The sequence below is a fragment of the Mirounga angustirostris genome, unplaced genomic scaffold (assembly GCF_029215605.1).
Source record: "Mirounga angustirostris isolate CCGP_5_RB_7025 unplaced genomic scaffold, mMirAng1.0.hap1 SCAF_11, whole genome shotgun sequence".
Classification (NCBI taxonomy): Eukaryota; Metazoa; Chordata; class Mammalia; order Carnivora; family Phocidae; genus Mirounga; species Mirounga angustirostris.
Genome location: NW_026991719.1, coordinates 55,367,339 through 55,390,165, shown reverse-complemented (window position 1 = coordinate 55,390,165; position 22,827 = coordinate 55,367,339). Strand labels below are relative to the sequence as shown.

Sequence of the window (22,827 nt, the reverse complement as noted above, 5' to 3'; positions counted from 1 at the left end):
CATTGTGTTGTAAGTGACTCCATTCTCTGCACACTTGCCCGTAATGCCTCTGCTTAACCACCCCTCAGGCACCCTCCCCTTTTCAGTCTTGTGGCCCACGTGGCAGGAGTAACCAAGGTTTTGAGTTGGTTCCTCCAGGAACTCTTGGAGGGAACTTGGCAAGTTAGAGCTACAGGATGTCTTGGCTCTAGGACCCTTGGAGAACCAAAGCCCAAACCACTGTGCAGATCAGAGCCCTGAGGCCAAGAGAAGAGGGATAAGGACTCAGTGGCTGTATGGGGTCTAGAACTGACACCTCTTGGCTCCCAGTCCATGACCTTTAACTTCTCGTTCCAGGAGTCTTAGAAACAGCTTTCTCCTTGGGTTTCGTGCACCCCTTCTAACCTCACCCCACCATGCTGCCAGATTTATCTTCCTTAAGCATAGCTTTCATTACACTCCTCTCCTGCTCAAAAACTTTCAGTGGCTCCCTGTGGCCTAGGCCCTAGGGAATTCCATTCAAAGTCACCCTCTGGGGAGCTTCTTCTCCAGACCCATCCCCCTTCTCTCCCTGCCTCCACTGCACTTACCTGCCAGCCCGGTTCCTTAAGTTCCCTAGGTGAGACCTGTGCTCTCCCAGCTGCCAACTCTAGCTCACACTCTTCTCTCCTCCATGAGATCTCTTCCTCCCATCCTCCCCAAATCATCCTACTCTTCTAGCTTCTCTCAAATGCTACCTTAAAATGATGCTCCCCCTGCACTATACCATTAGAATGAAATCTTGCCTCCTTTAAACCTCTGCCCCTTGGCATATCTTCCATGCTTCCTCTCACATTCTAGCACTCCCCGAGTCTCAGTTTCCCTGGCCTGTAAAATGAGTCTCTAAGCCTTTATCACATGGACCTGCTGTGGAATTCAGATCGAAGCAGCCTATGCAGCCTGAAGGTGTTTGACAGTGCTGTCCTGCTGCCCTTCCTCGCCGTGCCATCCCTAGTGACCCGAGGCCTCAGCTGGTGGTGCACTTAACTCAATGATGCTGCCCTGCACACTGTCCTCCAGCTCCCCATCTTGTGGGAGCACGGGGCGGGGGGCAAAGCCTTCTGAGAGGCTGGGCCTCTAATCCTCAGAGTAGGAAGGAAGTTTGCCGCTCAGATGTAAATAATCAAATATGCAGCCAGATCCAAACCTGGCCTGGGAGGGGGCAGGTGGTGGAAGAAATCTGGTGCTTGGGGCTCAGGCTCATTTCTGTTCCTCCCACCTGTCCCTGGGACCTGGTCTCCAGAAAGGAACTCAGCCCTGCTGTTTGCCAGATCATCCTTGCCTGTCCTCCCCAAATTCTGGTGCAACCTCCAGGCCTCATGGGAGTCATTTTAGACAGCCTCTGTCTCCAGGTAAGATGCTGCCAGGTAAGCGGTGCTTTAGTGAGCCACAGAATGAGGAAGTGCTCCTTACCATCCAATGCCCAGTGTTTCCAGTCGTTCCCCTAGACCTACTTCCTCTCTTTCCTCCATGGACAAGGAAACCACTTGTCACCACCCTTTGGATGAAGAGTGTCTCGGTCATGTGTTGCTTCTTCTCTGGCTGGGCTCCATTTTCAGCCCCCTCACTCTGCCAACCTTATCCCACTGGGTCTAATGCCCACTGCCGTGCCCAAACACTGCCTTTCTTTGGTCTTCAGAGTCTGACAGCCCAAGCTTCCAATTCAGGCTCCCCCACTTGCTAGCTCTGTGACCTCAGGTAGGTCCCTTCACCTCTCAGGGTTGCAGGTGTTCTCATCCATAAAGTGGGGCTATTAATCATAGGGTTGTTGTGAAAAGTGAATGATCTCATGCATATAAAGTGCTCAACACTGCTTAGCACCATAATTGCACACTAAGCATTAGGGGAGGAAAGGCATGTAAACTGTGTAAGCAGTGCTTGGATATAGTAGGCACTGAATAAATGTTAGCTACCCTTATGCTGATACCCACCTGAAGGTCTTTTGGAAGCAAATCGAGTGTACTTTACAGGAGGCAGTAAGGCGACTGACCGGGCCCCCCAGACAAGTGAAACCACGAGAAAAGGCAGTCTTGCCTCACTCATTCTCCCCACCCACCTCGCTGACTAATCTTTTCCCACCCACCCAACACTGAGTCACACAGACCCAATTTGTTCAAATCTAGCTCCAGTACTAAGTAGCTGAGTAGAACGTTGGGCAAGTAGCTTCCGTCACCTCTCTGAGCCTTAGTTTTTGCACCTCTAAAATGGGGCTCAAAATTATCCCTACCTTCAGGGTTTTGTGAGTAATGAGAAAACAGGAATGTGAGCTGTGTCAACCACACTGGAGACAGGCTGATTTTCATTTCTGTGGTTCCTCCTCCGTTGCATAGGCCCTGGGCCCTGCCTCCTTTCTTAGCACCCTGCCCCCTTAGCCTCCATCTCACCTTCCTCCCACCTCCTCTTCCTCCTCTCCTCATAAAGCAGTCACAGGCCAGGACATGGCCATTTACTCTGCACTTGTTTATGCCGGCGTTTTTTGGTGACCTGGACAATGTGTCCCACTCCACGGACAAACTGAAGCCACTGACTCAGCTGCTGATTCAGAGGAAAGAAGGCCGGGAACCCCAGGAGCTCTGCCTCCCAGTCATGAGCCCTGGGCTATATTGCTCTCATTTGACAGCGAAGAACTTGTCCAAGGCCACAGAAGCCAGTTAGAGGCCCTGGCAGAAACCTGCTTGCCTCCCTGGACTAGGAAGCATAGCTGGAGTGGAGTTAGAAAATGAGAAGAGGTGTCTACACTCCAACAAGGGAGGCCAGAAGTGCCCTTACAAGTCGCACATGCTAGATCACAGGAAGTGTAGAGTCAGGCATCCAGCGGCCCAGGCCTGAGTACCTCTCTTCCCCCTGAGCAGCAACGTTTTAACTTTAATACGGGCTCTGTGCTGCCCTCTGCCAGGGCCACCTTATCATTAGGCATATTAGGACTGGCATCTAGGGCCCATAAAAATGTTTTCATCCTAATTTATTTTAACATCAGAAGAGAAAAGGAGTATAATAGCAGCACATATATAATGAATAGGGCAGCCCAAATAATGTTTACCTTTATACCGATGCAGTTGTAAAATATAATTTTAAATATTTTTTCTAGAGGAAGGACGCATGGAAGTCCAGATGCAGCCTTGGTCTCTGCTCAATCCCAGGCCCTCCCCGTTGATTGAGGCATCATCTGCTTGTCTTAGAGGTACGGCAGCAGCCCAAGGCCACCTTAGGGCCCTCTGGAGCACTGCTAGAATCCAGGAGGCAGGGCAGGGCAAAGCAGGCCAACTCCCAGTAGGCTGTGAGGGCAGACGAGGGCAGTCTCTACATCACTGTGCATCCTACCATCCCTGGCCCTCTTCCCTCTCTCCTGGCCAGACTACTCTTCAGCCAGCATTCCTCAAACACATTTCCTCCTTTGTTCAACAGCTCTCATACCTACCACTCCCAGTTCACTCCCCACTGCCCCCCCCACCCCCCAACACACACACACTGAAGCCAGCAGTGGGAGGTAGGAGTGTCCTCTCCCTTTGCACTGGGCTCCGGTGGAAAGAAGACAGGCTTAGGAGTCTGGGCAGAAGTCCCCATTCAGTCCCTTACTTGTTGTGTACTCCAGGGCAAGTCGCCTTGTTTCTCAGACTCTGAAATCTCCATCCAGAAGGGGGGGTGCTAACACCTCACAGGGGACTTTTGAGGTTGAAAGGACATCGTGTGAGGGAAAATGCATGGCATGGTGCCTGCCATACAGCAGACAGTTCAGTATCCATCCGTTCCCTCGTAGGCAGGAGAAGGGTTTGATGCAGTTCTCACCCACTCTACCAGGCTCCTTTGGGCTCCTGTGCACCCACCCGCACACTCCCTGCCTCATGCTCTCTCATGTCTCCCTGCTGCTACATCCAAATACGTAACTGCATTCAGCACACACTTCCTGAGACCCTGTGCTGGACACTGGGGCCACAGAGATGACTCTTACTGGGTCCCTGTCCTTGATGTCACAGCCTAGGCCAAGAGACAGCCTTGTCCATTTGAGGTTAGTTTTGTGCGACAAAAAGTGCTTTTTGAGTGATCCACTCAAAAAGTGCTTCAGGAGGTCGGGGGTGGATTGGTTAAGAAAGGCTGGCTGGGGCTGGAAGGGTGTGAACAGCTGGTGGAGATAAAGGAGAGCAAGCCAAGTAGAGGGAACCTTGTAGAGCAAGGGCTTGGAGTGAACAAGGCCACATAATCAATGGTGACGAAACACTCCCTTTAGGCCTATCAGTGTACTAGGCACTGTGCTAGGCGCCTGGGCTCCTCTCAACACCCACTTTACAGATGAGAATGCTGAAGCTCAGAGAGCAAAGGGGCTTGCTCGAGATCACACTGCTAAGAAGTGGCAGAGCCAGGACTTGAACCCACCTCTGTATATCTCCAGATGCCCTCCACCAGGCCTCCCTGCCTCTCTGGGCTGGGCACTATGAAGGACTCAGAGATGATCCTCACTAGGATCCTGATCCCAGGTGCTCCCAGGCTAATGGGGGTCATGTGACTGGTACCCAAAGAACACTAAGAGGAGACATAAGCAGGATGGAAGCTTGGAAACAGATGCAAAGGGCAATGAGGACTCAGAAGAGGGAATCAAGAAACCTTGCTGGAAGCTTCAGGAACAGCTTCATGGTGGGGATAAACTGGCATTGGGCATTGCCAGACTGATGAAGTCCGGGGGTAATAACACTTTGTAATAATTGACCTACGTTGCTAAGTAACCTGCACATCTCTCCAAGCCTCATTTTATGTATGGGGAAACTGGGCTCCCAAAAGTTTCAATAACTTGCCCACAGCCCCACAGCTAAGAAGTGGCAGAGCTGAGACTTGAACCTGGGTCTTCCAAATCCAAGACAGTTCTATGTCTGCTCATGGCAGAGGAAATGGAAGGAGCATGTCGGGCACATGGCCGAAGAAGGGAAGTGAAAAGAAGAAACTTGGTGGACAAGGTCAAGGCCACATCACGGGGTCCTGAATGCCACAGTCTGAAAAACATAGGCTGATACCTGACTTTTTGACTTTTGAATGATTCACCTGGTACTAAGTATAGGTGGAAATGGGCAGGATAAGAGAGAAAGGAGGTGAGTGCCCCTTCCTAATGTCTCGGTGGAAAGGCATGCAATATGAACAGGGTGCCCTAGACACTGGGTCGAAGCTGGATACAGGAGACACGGCCGGGGTAGATCTGACAGCATGTGTGGCTAGCTCCCCTTTAGGCCCACAGGATCCAGGCCTCTACTTACCTCTCCCACGCCCTCTCCTTCTACCCTCCCTTTGCTCCTGCATTCCAGCCATGCTAAACAGCTGCTCACCCCCAGAAAACGCCAACTTTGCCTCCACCCCAGGTCCATTGTATCTGCTATTTCTTCTGCCCAGAACTCCTCCCCTTAGATCTTTGCCTGGCTGATTCATTCTCCGCCCTCAGGTCTTGGCTTACGTATCACCTCCTCAGAGAGGCCTTCCCTGATCATCCTATGGACGTAAGTGCTCAGTCACCACTGCCTTACCCTGCTTGATTGGCTTCATCACCCTTATAGCTGAAGTTAGCTTGTGTATGTGTTTATCGTCTACCTCCCTCCACTTGTCCAACTGCTAGGATGGCTGCTAAAGGCATGGGGGAACCTTGTTGGTCTTGGTCACTGCTGTATTCTCGGTGCCTCGAGTCTGGCTTATATGCCGGCATTCTGCGACTACCTGTTGAATGGCAGAAGGTATGAGGGTTTGGACTGATGGATGGATGCCTGTATGCATTGGTTACGTGGGAAGGTGAGAGGGAGGGAGGAGTTCTGGCTGATTTGGAGAGCTGAGCCAGGAAGACAACAGTGCTAACAGAGATAGAGCAGGTGGTGGGGAGCACACTATGTGTGGGAAGATGGTGAGTTTGGCTTGGGCCTGGTGAGTCTGATATGCAGGTGGGGCCTCCAGGTCGAGAGGCCCACTCATACAGCGGGAAATACCGGCCTGAGCTCAAGGAAGTGATGAGGCTCTGGGAGTGAGGGGGGCATCTGCACGGAAGTATAAACTGAAACCATGGACGCCAGCGAGGTCCCTGGTGAGAAAGGTGAAGCAGGGTGGTGGAAAAGGAAGAACTTGGAGGAATGACCGAGGTTGAGGTGGGACAGAGGGAGAAGAGAAGTGAAAGGGGCAAGGAAAGAGGGTCAGAAGCCGTGGTCAAAGAAATGGGAAGAGCTCCCCTTGTGCAGAGGAAGGAGGGAAGATAGGGCCAGGGAGCCAAATTCTCAAGGCGGAAGTGGTGTGAAAACCAGTCGGTAGTTAGGATACAAAAAGGTCACTGGGATGTTTTGAGCCTGATGAGGTGTGTCCAGCATGGTGGCAGCTGAGGCCATGGGGGTCTGAGAGCCAAGGAGGTAGGCAGGGCCTCGATGCCAAGCAGAGCATAAGGTGCATACCCACCCATCCCCCCAAGCCCAAGCCCTCTGCACAGAGGCTGACTGGCGAGGGGGAGGCAGGTAGGAGGCAGGGTAGGGGAGCCTACCATTTATTCGTGTCCACCATGTGCTGGGCACTGTGCAGCCACATTCATAGCCATTGGCTCATTCGACCCTAATGACAACACTGCAGTATACAAGTAATTATTAGCCTTATCTTCTGTGAGGAAAAAGAAGTCAGATAGGTTAAATGTGTCACTTAAGGTCACAGCCAGGAAATGATGGAGCTAATTCTGAACCCGGGTCTACCATCTACTCTCAGCCACTCTGGCAACGAATGCCAGAGATGGGTACCCACACTGGGCAGCTGGTCCAGGGCTAGGGTCCAGAGCTGAAAGGTTGGAGGAATTCTCTGGCTCTTCCAAGAATCTCCCTCATACACGACTATTTGTCTCCTAGCGACCATCACCGGGGCAGTCATTTTCATCTCACCCATTGACAGCATGCTCAACCCTATACTCTGTCCCATCGCCCCAGCCTCCTTCCACGAGCAGGTCAGGCGGCTGCCTGCCTCAGAACACTAGCTGGAGCTTCCCCCTGGTGTCCCTTAAGACCAGCCCTGCTTGAGCCATCTCCCATCACCCATACCCACATGTGGGGGTCTCCACTGTTCTCCCACAGGCGAAGGGCTGACAGGACCTCTGTTCCACCATGCTCCCTCCTAAGGCTAGGTGAGGTCCCCAGGCAGCAGCAGTGAAGAAAGGCCAAAGGCACGTAGGGACAGCTGAACCCAAAAGAAGAGAATGAAAGGTAACAGAGAAGTGGGACTTGACAGATGCCCCAACCTGTCCAGGCCGAGCGGGGCAGGCCAAACTGAAGGCTTGCTGAGCCGGGCTTGTGCCGAGATGTCACTGGCCTGTTTGGCCCACGAGGAGGCAGATGTTCAAATAGAGGGAGAGCAGTAGGACTTGTTTGCCCCAGGCGGCCCAACGGCACTCAATGGGTACAAACATAGATTGGATCGCAAAGCCTGCGCTTCCTCTCTAGCTGCCCCTAGGAGCTTGGGAGCTTTATGGCTACGGCAGTGCGGCAAAGAGAGCCTTTTCCTGTGGGGAAGTAAAGACGAGGGGGCCTTTCTAGCCACCCCCCCGGGGCTTTGCTGGCCACTGGAGCCAGACCAGGGGCTGCCTTCAGGCACTCCGACCTCTCTTAGGCTGGATTATGGGGAAAACAGGGTCTCCAAGCCTCCAGGGGCTGGGTTTCCAAGCCTCCAGGGGCTGGGTTTCCACTCTTCATCCTGAAGCCTGGGTTGTGCGTGACAGGTGAAGGAAGGAAAGCAGAGCCGGGAGCATCTCTCCCTAGGGCTACTGTCAGGATGCCTGAGGTCATCCTTGTGCGCCACTCCGATTGGGGGCCCTGGCCAGATCAGGGGACAGGGGGTCTGCAGCTTCTGCCCAAGCCCTGGCTTCCTGGAGTGGCACCTTCCCCACCCCCAAATCACCTCCCACAGAGAAGAGCTGAGGCCCTCCCATTCCTACTGTGGCCTCCCCCCAAATCCTACACCGGTAATGTTCACAATTTCTGACGCTAACGCTAAGCCCACATTGTAACCTGCCCTCAGTCCCCAGCCTATCATCTCAGGGAAGACAGTCACACAACCAGAGTCCATCTCTAGCAATGCTTTATTGTTCTGCCGAGGGGTCACATGGTTCCTGCCCTCCACCTCCCTCATCCCTGCTCCCTCGGGCTTTCCAGACCCCTGCTCGCACCCACAGATTATAATATACTCACGATAGAATATGTGTGCATATATAGATGTGCATATGTATGTATCTATATATATATATACACAAATACATATATATATTCTGACTGTACAGTATTTATAGGTACAAATAAAATAGGCTTAAAAATTACAACATTGGCTGGGACCCATCCCACTCCAGTTTACTGAGCTGAAAGAAAAATAGAGCACCAGTTGGCATCTGAACGTCATTTGGAATTCCACGTAAGCCAAGATGGCTGCTGGGTGGGATGGATCAGGTTTGGTCAAGCCCCAGCCGGCTGAGGTGAGACTCAGCCCTTCCACCTGGCTGGCCAGCTGCCGGAAGCAGGGGCCAGGTCTCTGCTTGATGACGGTGCTCTTATGTCAGCCTGTCACCATAGGCAGGAAGAGCAGGGAGAAGGGACACAGACACAGATATGTGTCTCTTCACTACCATCTGTTTTTGCTTGGCCTGTGTGGTGGCAGTGAGCCCGTTTGCTCTCCAGACATAAGAGCGTGTGACCAAGGGCCGCACAGAACACCAGGGAGTGGCAGATCAATTAGGGGGCCCGAGCCGGGGAGACTGAGTCACTGGTCTCCTGAGACCTGAGAAAGGAAGCCCCCTGCCCCCCACTAGCATGTCCCAGGCTGCCCCAAACTGCCCTGTTGCCTGCTGGTAGTGCCCACTCTTTAAATCAGCCTCATGAGAATCGGCATCGCATTTACACCAATAAAACAGCTCATGGCGGTTGGGGCTGCCCCGTGCTCATCCTCTCTAGTCCGCTTTCTCTGGCTGAGCCGGTTCAGGGCCAATATTAGGCCCCGAGGCAGGACCAGAGCCTCCTGCCAACCTCAAAGGGACCCGAGCACCAAAAAGGACGGCCTGGCCTCTCGGAGTGGCAGAGAGCCGGATGCACACACTGCTCGCTAGCTCCTTCCCCCTGCAGGGGGGGTGCTGGCAAGGCTTCAGACTGATGGTGCCTTGGTGGGCCTGGAGGGCCGCAGCAGGCTTCTGCTTCTGAAAATGACTCCTCTCTCTTGGGAGGACAGACCACAGGCTGGTGGCTGCAGGTGGAGTAGAGATGGGACACTGAAATCCTCTCCTCCTCCCCTGTATGCGTGGAGGAGCTTCAGGAAGCCAAGGGGACAGCAGGCTGCTGGATCGGCAGGGGCCTGGCTCTGCCCCTGGAAGCAACACGTGGGGGCTGCTCTCCTCTCCTTACCCCCTTACTCCCTTGGTGCCGAGGGGCCTGGGTGGTGCCAGCCTGGCGCCAAGCTGAGGCTCACAACTTTGTCTCGGGGCCAGCTGCCTGCAGGGTGGGGAAGGAGTCCCGGATCTTTGCCACTTCCATGGCACACAGGTGCCCAAAGACTTTGTTGTACCAGTCAGGAGAACGGCCCCTGGGGAGGTAGAAGCAGGCAGGCATGAGTCATGGGTTCTGCCCTGGAGCCCTGGGCAGGAGGGAGGAAGGAAGGCCTCGCCCCAGCCCCCAGGGATCGATGGCGCAGGGCAGAGGTGGGGAGAGTGCCGCGGCCGAAGGGGCCTGGTACCTGAGATCAGCGCGGCAGATGTGAGTGAGCCGGGAGCGGCCCAGGCCGCAAGGCTCCATGAGGTACTGGGAAGTGAGCACCAGGGCCCGCACCCCTGACTCTGGCACGGGCTGCTCCGGATCCAGGGACTGGGAGACTAGCAGGCAGCCGCCGCGGGGCAGGTCGGAGCGCCACATCCTGTGGGGAAGGGACACACACACGGTCAGGTTCCCGGCGTCCACTCCCAGTCCACCTCCCTGGTCCTGCGCGCACGGCAGGCCGACAGCCAGAAGCCCTCACCGGAGCACCACAAAGTCGCGGCAGGGATGGGGCGCCATGCTGTCGGTGACATAGTGGTACAGCTCCACGCCCGGCGTCAGGGCTTCCAACACCTGGGCCCGCAGCAGGTCCTCGTCCCAGAGGGCCCTCTCCCGCAGCACACGGTGTAGCACCACGGCTGGAGGGGCCGCCACCTCAGTGGACGCCTTCCACACACGCAGGGGGTGCCCGTCTGGCGCCTGCGAGCCACGGGAGTGGGGACGGGGGACAGCCATCAGAGCTGGAGAACACCCACCCCGCCCCTCCCAGCTCCAGCCTGCCCTCGCTTCAGCCCCTGACAAGGGAAGGCTGCAGGGGTCCAGCAGGCTGACTGCTAACCCTAGCCAGATCCGGACAGGCCGTCCCTGTGCTCCCTGTCCTCTCTCTCCTTTCTGGATGTCTGCTTCTCCACCTAGTCAAAAGCACAGAGAGATGGCGAGACACAAGTCCTCTGGGGCTTACCAGGCTCTACCATGAAAGGGACACGGGGCTTGGAATTTCTGGAAGTGAACAGGAAGAGAAGATGGTGATCATCCTCAAGGAACCCGCCATCTAGCACAGGCGGGAGGACAGGGGCACAGCTGCCACTCGGCGGGTCTTCCGTATGTGCCAGGCGCCGTGCCAGCCTCTCATCCCGATCCCAGGAGGGAAGTTTCACCATGACTGGTGTATACACAGCAAACCTCGGCCTCGCGGTCTTACTTGGTGTGGGAATCCAAGAAAGAGGATGGCTAGCGCCAAGAGAAGGACAGAGAAGTCACCTCCGGTCCAGGACATGACAGGAGGCTCTGACCGAAGGAGAGGGCATATCAAGTTGAGGCTTCCTGTGGCTTGGGACATGTAATGCTCGGGGCAGGTCAGCCGGGGCCGGAGCACAAAGGTGCAAGTGTGAGCACTCCGCACGGCCGTGGTGCAGAAAGATACGGGAGGTGAGGCTCTGCACGCACGGAGCTGACGTGTCTGCAGTGGGGCTTTGGTACAGGAATTCCGGCCGGCGATGCCCAACAGAGAGCCCCTGGTCTCATCGGGTTCTCGGGTCCTGAAGGTCCTTGGCTCTGCCGGCTGACACCGTCCAAGATCAAGCCGAGGCACGGTGCGACTGACGGGACTCTGGACCTCCCTGCCTGCCCTGCGAACTCTCCCAGCTCCGCGGCAGCCACGGGCAGTGTGCTACTCACCTTCCTGCAAGCCAGCTCCGTGTGCTGGGGCCCTGGCATACTCATCCAGCCCTTGAAGCGCTCGGCAGCGTCACGGAGCAGCTCCTGGACGCTCTCCTCCATGTAGAGGCTCAGGCTCCTGCCGGCAGCTTGGGCCTGCCGCAGCTCAGCCAGGCCCGGTCCGGGAGGGCTGAGCTCAGCCGCGCTGTAGGAGCCACATAGTTGCAGCACCATGTCCTGGGGGACCTGGGAGAGCACACATGCACTAGGGCCGTGGGGAGCAACAGAAGGTCAGGGGCCATCAGTCCCAGAACCCATGGGATCTCTCGGGTCCATGTTCAGGGGCAGAGAGGCCTGGCCACGGCAGTGAGGTAGATGAGAAAGCTTGTAAGGCAAGAGTTGGAAGTTGAGGGGGTATGTGTCAAGTTGGGCCCTGTCCCTGACTGTGGGTGCAAACCTCTGGCCTGGTGGTTCCCCTGGATCTGGGCCTAGAGTTACTCACTTGGAAAAGTTTCTTGCAGTCACTGATCATGTGTGATAGGCCCTGGGTGGCAGCCATGTTCTCACTCAGGTCCCTAGGGCCCGGCCGGCCAGCCAGGCTGCGTTTGCTCCTGATCCTGGAGGGAAGGGGAGGAGAGGATGGCGCACGGGCACAAGACAAGATGGATGACCAGCTGGCTTCTAGCTCCCCCGAACACAAAACAACCCGCTGCCCTTTAGAAGGCCCTGCTTCCAAAAACATCCAACCGGTCCCAGACCCCCGAAGAGTCAGGCTGACCCCTTGTGGTGACGCCTGGGAACTGCAGGGCCAGCCCTCAAGGGTCCGCAGCCCAAGGGGGCCCAGACCCTCCCCGCCTGGCCCTGCCACATCCTGCCCTGTTTCACCTGGGTGAGGGGCTATCCTTCTTGGAGACGTTGAGATGGAAGATGGAAGGTGCCAGGCACACTGCTAGGTTGCCGGCTGTCATCTGGTTTTCTTCAGCAGAGGCGATGTCACTTAGGAAATAGAGCAGGGTCTGTAGGACCTCGCGGTTCTCATCGGGGAGCAGCAAGGTGGCGGCCTGCGCTGCTGCCAACCACTGATCCTTGGGGAGGACTGTGAGGAAGGAATGGCAGAACGGCTTTCTTATTCCCCTAGAAGCTTCCGGCAACAAGTCTCCTGCTTCTAGGAACGCAGAGGGCACAGTGGTCCCAAAGGAGGTCAGTGAGAGGAAAGGGTAAAGATGGGCTCTGGGAGGTCTCTGCGTACTAGATCAAGCCCCACTCTAATGTACAATGTAACCTTAGGGAAGCCCCTGCCTTTCCTCGGGGCCTCAGTCCAGGTCTCCATATGAGGGGTTTGGGGAATAGAGTGTGGTCTCCCTCCAAGGGCCTTCCAAGCTCTGGATAGCAGATCTTCCAACGAGCTCATTCATGCCCACACCGGGTTCATCTCCCACAAGCCCCAGGATTCAGGGAGATCGAGAACGGGGCAGGATGCTGGGGACAGGTGCAGGTGACTCACGCTGGTAGATCTGCAGGAAAGTGGTGGTGAGCTTGCTGGTGAAGATAGGCTCTGGTAGGTCCCGGAAATACTGCTTCAGCAAGTCGGCCACATCGTAGGCCGACTGGCCGTCATAGCAAACATTGTCTGGCGAGGTCTCATTCATTTGGCGCAGGTTCTGGATCCTGGACTTCACCCCCGACTTGCGGAAGATGCCCACCTGGTCCATGCAGGGAAGGGAGGGAGGGAGACATGCAGGGCAGGGGTGGGGTGGGGAGGAAGGTTATGAGGCCAGCCCTGGACCCGGTGTCAGGAGCGTAGGCCACCCCAGAGACTTCCAAGCCTGCCGGGCAGGCTTCCTGCTGGGCAGGGTAGGAGAAAAATGGCAAAACCAAAGAGAAGGTTTTTATAGCCTCAGGGTCAAGGAGAAAGATGGCTGTAGCAGGAATGAGTAGGAAAAGAGGGGCCGAGGCTAAGGCAGGCTCCTACAGATGGGGCGTACAGTGCCCGGGCCAGAAAGAAGCTGGCAGAGAGCCGGGCAGAGGGGGGCTTCAGCTTAGGAAGGCCCAGAAGGGTCTCTAGTGGGCCAGAAAGGCCCGAGCGGCTCCCCTCCCCCACTCGTCAGCCTTGGCTTTCCTCCCCAGCGCCATCTCTCTGCAGGCCCCCCGCAGGGCTCACCTGGTCCAGGCACTGGCTGCGCAGGTAGCGCATGGCTTGCTGAATGCTCTGTGGCAGCGGCTGGCCGGTGCGCTGCACGTGGATGAGGGGGGGCACCCCGAACACGTGCTGGCCCCGGTAGTCCGGGGTCTTGTGCCTTTTCATGAACTTGGGCACTGACCTGTTTGGGGGAGTGGCAAGAGGTCCGTGAGGGGTGTGGGGTCGGCCCAGACACAGCTTGGAGACTCCGCAGTCTCAGGGGGCTTGGGCAGGGATGCGGGGCTGAGAGACACACCACGTCCCCAGGGTCAACACTGCCTGAGCACGTGCTCGGGGCCCGGCCCTAGGGAGTCACAGAGGCATCCAGGGAGCTCTCGGTCTGCTTAAGGGGATAATTGTGTCAACAGGCAGGGACAGTTTACATGGTCAGGAGTGGAACAAGCAAGAACTTAGGGGAAGACCCACAAGGAAGGAGAACTATACCTAGCGGATCAGAGAAGGCCTCAGGGAGGATGTGGAAATTCAGCAGGCTCTCGAGGGATAGGTAGGTGTTGTCCCAGAGGAGAAATGGGGAAAAGGCATTCCAGGCGGAGAGAACAGCATGGAGAGAGGCAAAGAGGCAGGAAGAAGAGGACGGCCCACTCAGGGAAGGACAACGAGCCCACTAGCCTACATGGTGGCATTGCTTGAGGGCGGCAGGCTAAGAACCCCAGCAGCTGGGGCAGGGCCAGAACACGAAAGGGTCAGGATGGCAAGGAAGCTGGACCTTCCCTGGCACCAGGGGGCGGAGGGGGGCGGGGCATGGAAGGGTGTTTATCAGGAGAGCAGCAACCAAAGCTGCCTTTCAGGACAATCTCACTGGCGGCAGCCTGGAGGCTGGGATGGAGGTACGGCTGGAGGACCTGGGGTCCCCGGCCCCCACTCCTCCTCGCACATGGCACACATACACACGCACGTCCCACGAGCATCCCCCACAGACCACATGCAAGCCATGCCACGGCCCCTCCAGCTTTCTGGCACAACCTACCACTGCTGGCTTCTGGGCTCCTCCCGCTTGCACCCACCTTCTGGGGCTGACCCTCCCAGGGTCCTGGAGCGGGGACAGGGAGGGAGCCAGGGCGTGGGTGAGCAGCTCCCCCCGCCTCCCCACCGCGGCCCGGGAGCACTCACCAGACCCATCCCGGCTTGTGCGGCACGGTGTACTTCTCCATGAAGGCGGTGAGCCGCAGCAGCGAGCCCTTGTGCAGGAGGTGGATCTGGCCGGCAAACTGCCGATTAATCTCCAGGGACTCTGAGTTGAGGCTGGGCCGGTGGGAGTTCTGGAAGCTGTGCCAACGGAGCTTCCTGGTGAAAGATGAGGGGGGCAGGGAAGGTCAGGGAAGCAGGTCTGGATGAATCTTAAGGAAGGCTGAGTTCTTCTGGTCCCTTTATTCTCCCCAAAGAGAGCAGATGCGGGGAGACGCGACTGCTGTTAGTGCTGCTACTGGGTCCCAGGGTGGAAAAACTGAATCTTAGTTTCCAGGGCTGCCCAGTGGCCAAGATGCTGTCAGGGAGGGTGGCACCGAGCTGAGGCCCATCTAGAGCCACCAAGCAGTACCATCATCCCCTTACCCTTCCAAGACTGCAGCAGAGGGCCTGCTCTAAGAACCCAGGATGGCAAAGCTGGGGACCAGAGACCATCTCCTCTAATACCTTTGATTTGCACATGGGGAAACCAAGGGCCAGAGAGGAGCTAGAATTTGCTCAAGGCCATAGCAGAGGCAGGCCCAGAACTTAACCGGGAGGGAACGGAGACCCTGCCCCTGGGCCTTGGGACTAAGAAATTGGCTTGAGGGAGAGTTGTGTGGCAGAGAGAGGGGCAGGAAGAGAGAGAAGAGAAAGGGCGGGGAGGGGGAGAGACAGAGAGACACAATAGAGTCCTCTGTCACCAGCCCTGCTCAAACCTCCCACCTGCAGGGTCTGGTAAGTGAGGCCCCAACGCCTGAATCTCGTCGTTCCCGTGGTGCTGATGCCTGAGGCCCAGCCAGCGAGCCTGCGGCCTCGGGCTCATTCACCGACTTTCCACTACGGTCCAGTTCACTGGAGGAGGCCACAGTGTCAGCAACGGAGTGCCTGTCTTCGACCATCAGGCTGGGGGCAGAGGTGGGCTCCCCGCCTGAATTTGCCTCCTGCCCATTATGTTGGGCTGGACTCCGGGCCTGAGCCCCGGCCTCGGCCTGTGCCTGTGCCAGGGGCTCAGCCTGCGCCCGACCCTGAACCTGAGCTGGGACCACTGACGGAACATCAGCCTGGCCCAGGGCCGAGGACCCTCCGTGGGCCAGGGCCTCCATCTGGGCCAGAGCCTCAGCCTGCCCCTCGACCTCAACTGTGGCCATCTCTAGTGATGAAGTGACCTCCTCCTCCCCTTCGTCCTCCTCCTCTTCTTCCTCTTCCTTATCTCCAGTCTGCAGGTCTGGGTAGATGGCCCGGGACCAGAGCTCTACCCGTTGCTGCAGCCCCCACACGTGCTGGAGGATATCGTCCAGGTGGGCGTAGCCGCCCCTGCCCTCGTCCTCTTCGGCTGCAGCCCCGGCCAGTAGCGGCTCCGCTGGGTACAGCTCAGGCATGTTGTCATAGATGCTGGCATGGCTGCCCGTGGAGCCGCAGGAGCCCCGGCGCCCTTCGTAGCCCCGGGGCCGACCTGGCTGCCAATCTGCCAGGCGCTGTCCATCCTCAGGAAGCAGGCTCTCGATGGACAGGGAGCGAGGGAATGTGCCTGGCTTGTGGTCCCCGGGCACGTGCACAAGGCAGTCCCCCCGGTGCACCCGCTGCGGATGCCGAAACGTGGCCACAGGCCAGGCCTCCCAGGCCCTCTGAGTCGCAGGGCCGCAATCACCAGCGGAGGTGGCTGCTCTGTTCTTGGCCCTGTAGAATCCAGCTGAGAGGAAGCCACGGCGACTGCAGAAAGAGGAGGCTTTTGTGGCCTTCTCTAAGGTGGCTGGGCCACGCGCGGGCTCCGCTTGCTGACCGCCACCCTTTTCCTTCCGCCTCAGAGAATCGAGGTGCTTAAGGAAGCTACGAGAACGGTGCTTCTTGGCTTTGTCCCGGGGACCCTCTTGGCCCTGGGTGGGGCTAAGGAGGAGCTGGTTACTCAGGCTGGGGACACGGCAGGGTGAGGGCAGGTCCGTTGGCTCCGGCGATAGGCTCACGGTGATGGCTGGTAGGGAAGTGGCGCTGAGCTCTGTGAGGACGCTCTCACAGCTGGAGGTCCCCGGCAGGCCAGGGCTCGGGGGGGCCAGCAGGTCAGAGGAGCCCCCACGAGACCAGCATTTACTTTCTCGCTGGAAAGCCCAGTGGTTGCTGATGCTACATTGCTCTTCTTCTTCTGAGTCTTCATTCTGGGGAAGGAGCCACGGGGTCAAGGTCAGAGAAGTCTAGTCCCCAAGCCCTTGTTTGTACCCCCACGCTCTGCCTCCAAACTCTTGGGGGACTTTGAGGTAAAGGGCCCCGCTTTCTGATGGAGGACATGTCCTAGATGGGGAGCTGGCTCTGGGAGCACCAGAATAAGCCAGGGCTCAGAGACGGAGCCCAGATGGATGGTAACGGTCATCTCATTAATCTAATCCCTCCTCATTTTACAGACAGGGAAACCCAGACCCACAAATGAGAAGCTACTTGCCTAAGGTCATACAATGGCATGCAGTAAGTCAGTGAGAGAGCCGGGGTTAGAATCCAGGTGTCCCGGGATGCCTGGGTGGCTCAGTCAGTTAAGCGTCTACCTTCGGCTCAGGTCATGATCCCAGGGTCCTGGGATCGAGTCCCACATCAGACTCCTTACTCAGTGGGGAAGCCTGCTTCTCCCTCTGCCTGCTGCTCCCCCTGCTTGTGCTCTCTCTCTCTCTCTCTCTCTGACAAATAGATAAATAAAATCTTTAAAAACAAACAAAAAAAGAATCCAGGTGTCTTGACCTCCTGTCCTCAGCAGCCTCCCAAGTCTCTAGGCTATAGTCTTAGATTAGAACCACAGAGTGCCAGAACTGGAAGGAGATTTTAGATTTTCTAATTTTCTATTTTGCAATATGGGGAAATCAAGGCCCAGAGAGGGGAAGAGGCTTGCTCAAGGCCACTGACCAGTCAGTGGCAGAGCCAGGACCAGGCTCCAGGGGTTTCCTGCTTCCCAGGCCAGGCCTCTGGCAGCTTAGCTGGCCCTCCTGGCTCCAGACCTCTGGTGGAGAAAGCCCCAGAAGAAACCCACAAAGCCCGACCCTGTGGAAGGACAAGGTCATCAGGCTAGCATTCCAGGGCTCCATGCGGACTAAGAATCCGTTTCTGCAATTCCAGATTGGCAGAGTCAGAAAGGCTTCTTGAGGCTATTAATGCCCCCCTCCAGTTCGGCGTAGAGATGGGGAACATGAGGCTCAGGGGTGTAAGACCTCATGGGGACATAGTTGGGGATCTTGACTTCTCAGATCATATAGGCCATGATTTTTCCACCACATTATTCTGTCTCTGCTCCCTGTCAAGGAATTCTTGCCGTCACAAAGCAGGTAGAGGAGGCAAAGAGATTTCTCTGAGGAAGGGCCATCACTAGACCAAGTTATGAGTAAACTCAGTGGGGAGAGGTGTGCCGAAGTGGGTGGGTGAGGCCATGGGCCAGGGTACTTGTTCTCAGACGCCAACCTCTAGGCCACGCTTGCCAAAACCCAGCAGGCTCATAGAACCCCTTATACTTCACTCCCAGGCTGGAGCAAGGCACCTCTCTGTCCATCCCAGACTCCCAGGACACTGGAGCTAGTTTTGCAAGTGCCCTGTGTATGTCCTGGGTTCCCTGTGGTGCCACAAGGCCCCAGGCTCCACCCTTGCCATGACTCACCTGCTTGCTTTGAAAGTGAACTTCCAGTTTCATCGAGGCACAGTTGTTCAAGGTCATCAGCCTCCTGTAAGGAAAGAAAGCAAGCGCTCACCCAAGGGTCCCAACCAAAGGCTGCGGGGCATGACCCACCAAGACAGTCCCAAGATGCCATCCACTACTTTACATGCCCGAGCCATCAAAACATCTCCCAAGACCCAGTGTTCGTGAAGGTTTCAGTGCCAGACACAATGCTCGGGAGATTGCGGCTTCTGTCCTCTGGGAGCTTATATATGCGGAATAAACCACTACAGAGATGGGGCAAGTTCAAGAACAGGGTAGACCGAGGCACAGCAGGCACACAGAGGGTGGGACAAGGAACTTCCATGAAGGGGGATTAGGCAGTCAGAGAAGGCTTCCCGGAGGACAGGGGTGGGATTCTGAAGGGGAAAGAAAACAGGGACTTCTATCCCAGGCTTCCACAAGAGGCTGTGACAAGGGAGGGAAACAGTCAGTAAACAGACCAGCGCTGGTGTGACAGGGGAGACTGAGGCTGATACGGTTGGTCAGAGCCAGATTGCAAAGGTGCCTCATGCTAAAAAAGCGTTGCTTTCTTCTGCAGGCAGTTGCACACCCCAAGCAGAGGGGAGCCTGCTTGGAAGTGGCGTCTGGTGGCCGTAAAGGGGCTAGATCAGGGCGAGGAGGGGAATGGCAGGCAGGCCAGTTAGTAGGCTACTGAAGCAGATCCAGAAAGCCGTGGTTTGGCCTGAAAGAAGGCCCAAACCCGTGTAGGTAGAGAGGGGCCAAAGCAGAGGAATGTCTGGGGAATCGAACTGAAGGGAGAAGACGAATCACGGCCAGATCTTGGCTCTCTAGCTAGAGGGCCTGAGCGCTGCGGCATCACAGACAGAAGACAGAGTGAGCGGTACGACCGCGGCAGAGGGGTGCTGTCACAGGCTGGCCTCCTCCTCTGTTGGAGGGGACACAGACTGTTTCTTTCCCCGGGGAAGCCCCAAGCCAGGCCCTGACCTCCCAGGCCTGGCCCTTAGTGCCCCCTACCTGCACAGGGCCCCCAAAGAGTCCTCGTCCAGAAAACTGTGGTCCTTCTTCACAGAGCCAATATCCAGGGGAAACAGACCTTCTGTACGGCGGAGAAAAGCCAAGATGAGTCGAGGGCAGTAAGTCAGAAACTCAGTGCCAGTAGCCCTTGAGGTGGGAAGGGGAGGCCAGGGAAGAGAGGAGGCAGGAAGGCAAAAAGCCGAGCCGAAGGAGCAAACCTGGGGTAAGGGAGGGGCCCAGGGAGTTTGGGTTGACCATCAGAGGCAAGTTCAGGGTTGAGGGAAAGGAGGGTTGAGCTGGATGAGAGGACCAACAATAAGACAGGTCCCCAGGAGATGGCAGGCCCGAGGCCTTGGGTGGCTGCCAAGAGCGAAGCTCACCCTCCCACCCCAGGGCTACTCAGACAGGGAACCTCCTCCCCGGCCCAAGGTAAACTGGGGGGAGCAGGGAAAGAGTGAGGACAGAGAGGACAGTATGCAGCCAAACAATGCCTCATTTCCTCCTACTGGTCCAGACAGGGGAGCCCACTCCCTGGGATGTAGGAAGGGGAGGGGAGAGAGGAAGGAGTGGGATCAGAGGACAGAGCATCCAGGAAATCCCACACCTCTCTGCCTGACTGCTAAAAGAAACCCATTTTCTCATTTAACTAACATTACTTGAGCACCTACTTGATGCCAGGCACTGGGGATACAACAGCGAACGAGATAAAAATGATCCCTGCCTTCGCGGAGAGACTGTATGTGGAACAAGATAATACAGTTCTAGGGGTGCCTGGGTGGCTCAGTCGTTAAGCGTCTGCCTTCGGCTCAGGTCATGATCCCAGGGTCCTGTCGTCGAGCCCCGCATCGGGCTCCCTGCTCGGCGGGAAGCCTGCTTCTCCCTCTCCCACTCCCCCTGCTTGTGTTCCCTCTCTCGCTGTGTCTCTGTCAAATAGGTGAAATCTTAAAAAAAAAAAAGAAAGAAAGATAATACAGTTCTAAATGCCATGAAAGACATTAGCCAGGGTGATAGGGTAAAGAGAGGCTGGCAGGGTGGGGGCCACTCGGAGAGAGGTGACTTCCGAGACGAGTCCTGAAGAATAAGAGGGGGTTGGCCGGGCCAAGAGCCTGGGAAGAGGATTCCAGGCAGGACTAACATTAAGGCTCTGAGGAAGGAAAGGTGTGAGCGAGTGGCAGGAAGGAGCCTGGAATGAGGATGATTCCTGGATGACTCCTGGCAGTGGGGCTTGAGTGGACGGTGGTGCCCTCGGGAGGTGGAATTTAGACCTGTTCAATCTGAGATGCCTATCAGACAGATGAGGAGAGACTGAATTGGTGGAATGGATGAATCTGGAGCTCGGGAATGAGGTCTGACAGAGATATTTGGGAATCACCAGAAAATGCACGGTACTTGGAGAAGGATCTCCTGGGAAAGAAATGTGGAGAGGGAAGAGGGGCCAAGATTGAGCTCTGGGACACCCCAACATTTCGATATCCGTTAGAGAAAGCAGAGTCTGGTATAAGAAGACTGACAGTGGCATCTAGAGAGGCAGCCAAGAGAGGCGAGGGTTCCAGAAGCTGAAGTGAGTGGCCAACTTCCCTGAATGCTGTTGAGAGATTAAGACTGGGAAGGGACCGCTGAATTTGACCACGTGGGAGTCCCTGGTGACCTGGACAAGGATTGTTTGGCTGGCAAAGCGGGAGTGAAGGCAGGGTATGGTGGGGAGTGTGGGAAGAAGAGGGAAAGTGGAAACAGCAAATATAAATAACTCTAAAGAAAAAAAAAAAAACAGAAAAATGAAGGGAAACAGCAATCGAGGCCGTGCGGGAGCTGAGATGAGGTCAGGGACCCCAGGATGCATCTCTGCAAATGGCATCCTCAGAAGTGCTACAGTGCAGGGGCCCTGGTCAAGACAAGGTACTTTAACACACTGGTGACACCAGAGCTTAGGAGAGCCAATCAGAGTGACCCACTAGAGATGACGCTGTCGTGACAGGAGCAGGACCAAAGAACACAGCTTCTTGTGTGGTTGGAGAAAGGTTCCGATTGGCCTCCTTTTGCAGATGAAAAACAGAGGGATATGGCAAGCTTTGCGGTAGGGAAGGGGGAGCAACTGAGTAACCTTACCTTCAAAAAGCTGAGCATACTGAGGGAATCCTGTTGCTCGAAGCCACTTGCATGCTCTCTTGGCTTCAACTTCTAAAACGGAACAGAGGGACACAAATAGGCAGAGAAATGGGGTTAGCTGGGGGCTGGCACTGAGCCACCCCGGGTGTACGTTGCCTCACCTTCCGCGGACAAGCACCTCCAGTCCTCGGGATCTGGAAATGGCAAGGAAGGCACGGAGGGACCTGGCATATTCGCTGCGTGTCTCAGCCAGCTGGGATTTACCTTCAGTGCCCCATACCCTACCCTCTGTATGTCCTGGCGCACCTTTCTTGAGCCTCACTCCCTGCCCGTGCCAATACCCCTGTCACTCTCCCACCCCTGCCCAAGAACAGAACCCACCAGCAGCAACTCCCAGGAAAGCGTGGAGTCAGCCACAAAATGTTCAACGATTATCATTCTCTTTCCCACGCTTATTATACCTAACATTCCCCAGCACTTTGAGAACCAAATCTCACTTAACACACACAATATGCTGGGAAGAAGGTCTTACTCTCTCTGTTTTATGGATCTCCAGACAGGCTCAGGAAGGAAGGGACTCATCCACAGTTTCACAGTTGACCAAGGTAGCAGTGCTGGGGCCAGAGTTCAAGCTCAGTCTGACTCTCACTCAGGGCTCCTACCCTTCTGAGGCGGCAGCTTCCCCAGTGCTCACCCTCCCCGACCACACATCGATTTCCAGCCCTCCCTCCCCAGGGAGCCTCCCAGGACTGCTCCAGCTCTCCCCGGTGGCTAGGCCTATGTGGTATAATCCAGTGCTGATTGTCATGGTGACACAGTGTGGGCCTGTGAGAATCTTGGAGGACACTGGTTGGGTTAGCCTCCCACCTCTGCTCTGGGAAGGCCCAGCACCCCTCCCAGCCTCAGTGGAGACATGCACCTGGACTAAAGGAGGCCAGGGTGGGCTGAATGCCGTTAGCAAAGCCCTGGGACTGCCCAGGCAGCAATGTGTTTCCTACCCAAGTGCTGCCAAGGAGCAGTGGGGTTGGGACTATGGGACCAGGCACTGTGGGGCTGGGGGATGGAGGAGGCTGCTGGCTCGGCAGAGCTGCTCTGGCCACAGAGCATGCACCCAACATCTCCTTGATTTCCTTAACGCCCATGACCAGGGGACTCCAAGGCGACTGGTGAGGTTTCTCTGAGACGGGAAGAGCTCTTTCTCTCCAGTGCTCTCCCACAGGGAAATCCAGGATGAGGTCCTGGCAGCTGGGACTGAGAAGTTAAAAGACAAAAAGGTACTTGAGAGGATGCCGGGTGGGGACACAAGGGAGGGAAGAGGGCAGAAAGGTGGAAGTCGGTCAGAAAAAACAACAGGCTTCTCAAGGGTCACACACTGATGAGGATTTGGGGAGGGAGAAGAGAAGGCTCTGGAGCCCCCAAGGGTTTTGGGGGCAAACAGGAGTGGGGCGGGGATGAACATCTGCGCGTTTCGCAGAGTGAGGGCCACCCCAGCATCTGCCTCTGCACGCAGGTGTAGCCAA

The 22,827-nt window shown here is 56.4% G+C and overlaps 1 protein-coding gene across 20 annotated transcripts in view; it reads right to left on the bottom strand.

Annotated features, from left to right (window-relative positions):
* Positions 1-8,079: 8,079 nt before the first annotated feature.
* The window catches only part of STARD8 (StAR related lipid transfer domain containing 8), a 78,471-nt gene continuing 63,723 nt past the window's right edge, over positions 8,080-22,827 (bottom strand). For 10 of the 20 annotated variants that reach the window (XM_064574182.1, XM_064574176.1, XM_064574177.1 and 7 more), the window contains 13 exons: positions 21,308-21,379; positions 19,202-19,283; positions 18,167-18,230; positions 15,265-16,691; positions 14,485-14,658; positions 13,336-13,495; positions 12,679-12,877; positions 12,060-12,270; positions 11,677-11,791; positions 11,196-11,420; positions 10,000-10,217; positions 9,721-9,897; positions 8,080-9,570 (listed from right to left, as the gene is read on the bottom strand). In XM_064574182.1, coding sequence (XP_064430252.1) covers positions 9,453-9,570; positions 9,721-9,897; positions 10,000-10,217; positions 11,196-11,420; positions 11,677-11,791; positions 12,060-12,270; positions 12,679-12,877; positions 13,336-13,495; positions 14,485-14,658; positions 15,265-16,691; positions 18,167-18,230; positions 19,202-19,283; positions 21,308-21,379 — 3,242 coding nt within the window. In that variant the 3' untranslated portion in view covers positions 8,080-9,452. Of the gene's footprint in view, positions 9,571-9,720; positions 9,898-9,999; positions 10,218-10,254; positions 11,421-11,676; positions 11,792-12,059; positions 12,271-12,678; positions 12,878-13,335; positions 13,496-14,484; positions 14,659-15,264; positions 16,692-18,166; positions 18,231-19,201; positions 19,284-19,869; positions 20,143-21,307; positions 21,380-22,827 lie in introns of those variants that run through there. The other 10 variants (XM_064574186.1, XM_064574185.1, XM_064574187.1 and 7 more) reach the window with 7 other exon arrangements.